Raw genomic sequence first — 1,694 nt, 5'->3', positions numbered from 1 at the left:
TTAGATGGCCCAGCTTCAGATTTCCCAGCCGTCGATGACCCAGCCTTAGACAGCCCAGCTTTAGATTTCCCAGCCTTAGATGGCCCAACCTTAGATGGCCCCAGTCGTAGATGGCCCAGCCGTAGATGGCACAGCTGTAGATGGCCCAGCGTTATATATCCCAGCCGTAGATGGCACAGCTTTAGATAGCCCAGCCGTAGATGGCCCAGCTTTAGATTTCACAGCCGTAGATTGCCCCTGCTTTAGATTTTGTCACAGCCGTAGATGGCCAAGCTGTAGATTTCCTGGCTTTTGATTTCCCAGCCGTAGATTCTCCAGCTGTAGATTTCCCAGCCGTAGATGGCCCAGCTTTCGATTTCCCAGCCGTCGATGGCGCCCAGCTTTAAATTTCCTAACCTTAGATGGCCCAGTTTTAGGTTTCCCAACTTTAGATGGCCCAGCCGTAGATGGCCCAGCCGTAGATGGCCCAGCCGTAGATGGTCCAGTCGTAGATGGCCCAGCCGTAGATCTGGGCCATCATAGGATGATACCTGGTGACTTTTTTAGCACTCTTTAGGATCACTGAAAACAGTTATAGGCTATCACGAATACTATCGAGTGCTGAAAGTCAACACATGCCTGCCTCAGCCTGTCGCGCAATGCAGGTCAACTAGATCTTAAACTCTAGTAGAAAGATAATCATACGAGGTAAACTATATTACGAGGTAGACAACATCAATTTATATTCATTCTACAACTACAGGAATACACAACAAGTATAATAAACGCACCATGTTGTACGATATGACAAATGTTGTCAATTATTTTTTGCATTGGAGGCCTTCTACTCGTTCAGTATCATGTATTCCTTCGCATATTCTGTAGCCTTCCGCATGTGGTCATTTTATTCCCGTTGCTTACCAGAAAAATCGCACGCTTCAATATCCCAATCGGGAACTTGGCTTTTCAGTGGGCGTACGCACCGCTGCCAATTTGCTAGGCGTTGCGATAAGTCAAACTGTGGGAGAGCCAGCAGTAGTAGGCCTCCAATGCAAAAAAAAATTTGGCATCAATGTCATATCGTACAACATGGTGCGTTTATTATACTTGTTGTGTATTCCTGTAGTTGTAGAATGAATCCAAATTGATGTTGTCTACATCATAATAGTCAAATAATCCACCGACAGCGTTCACTATCTGGAATACCCGATAACCACCATAGCAACTGATATCCAATGGCTACGCGTCCCCTGGCACCGGCGAATACGTTTTTTTGTTAAAAAAAAACAGAACTTAGAACTTATTTTTTTTTTTTTAACCAATATGAGGTACTCGGTGGGGGGGGGGGGGGTTAACTGAAACGATGTAAGTCAATGACCAAATATTTTGGAGATTTGTTTAGACTGCGAGCACTATGACTGCGACCGGGTCTTGCGACCACTATGCCTGCGACTCTCGACTGCGACTCTTATGCCTGCGATTCTCGACTGCGACTATTATGCCTGCGACTCTCGACTGCGACCTCTATGCCTGCGACCTGGTCTCGCGACCACTATGCCTGGGAATCTCGCCTGCGACCCGTTTTATGTCTGATGCCTGGGAATCTCGCCGTTTTATGGTTTTAGGGTTTTAGGGATATAAACAAATACAAATATCATAGCTCCCTGAGAAAAAAGAGATCAGTTGTTGAATATTCAGGGGCTATGCATATATAC

General features: G+C 45.9%; 1 protein-coding gene across 1 annotated transcript; it reads left to right on the top strand.

The window, feature by feature from the left end:
• Positions 1-47: 47 nt before the first annotated feature.
• SARC_11854 (hypothetical protein) lies at positions 48-386 on the top strand (the record flags this gene model as incomplete). The annotated part of the gene is made up of 2 exons (XM_014294053.1): positions 48-196; positions 231-386. The coding sequence occupies exons 1-2, from the start codon at positions 95-97 to the stop codon at positions 384-386; spliced, it is 258 nt and encodes an 85-aa protein (XP_014149528.1). The 5' UTR covers positions 48-94.
• Positions 387-1,694: the final 1,308 nt, after the last annotated feature.

This window comes from Sphaeroforma arctica (genome assembly GCF_001186125.1).
Source record: "Sphaeroforma arctica JP610 unplaced genomic scaffold supercont1.1918, whole genome shotgun sequence".
In the NCBI taxonomy this organism is placed as follows: Eukaryota; class Ichthyosporea; order Ichthyophonida; genus Sphaeroforma; species Sphaeroforma arctica.
Note: the sequence above shows the minus strand (reverse complement) of the source record. Positions and strands in the feature narration are given on the sequence as shown.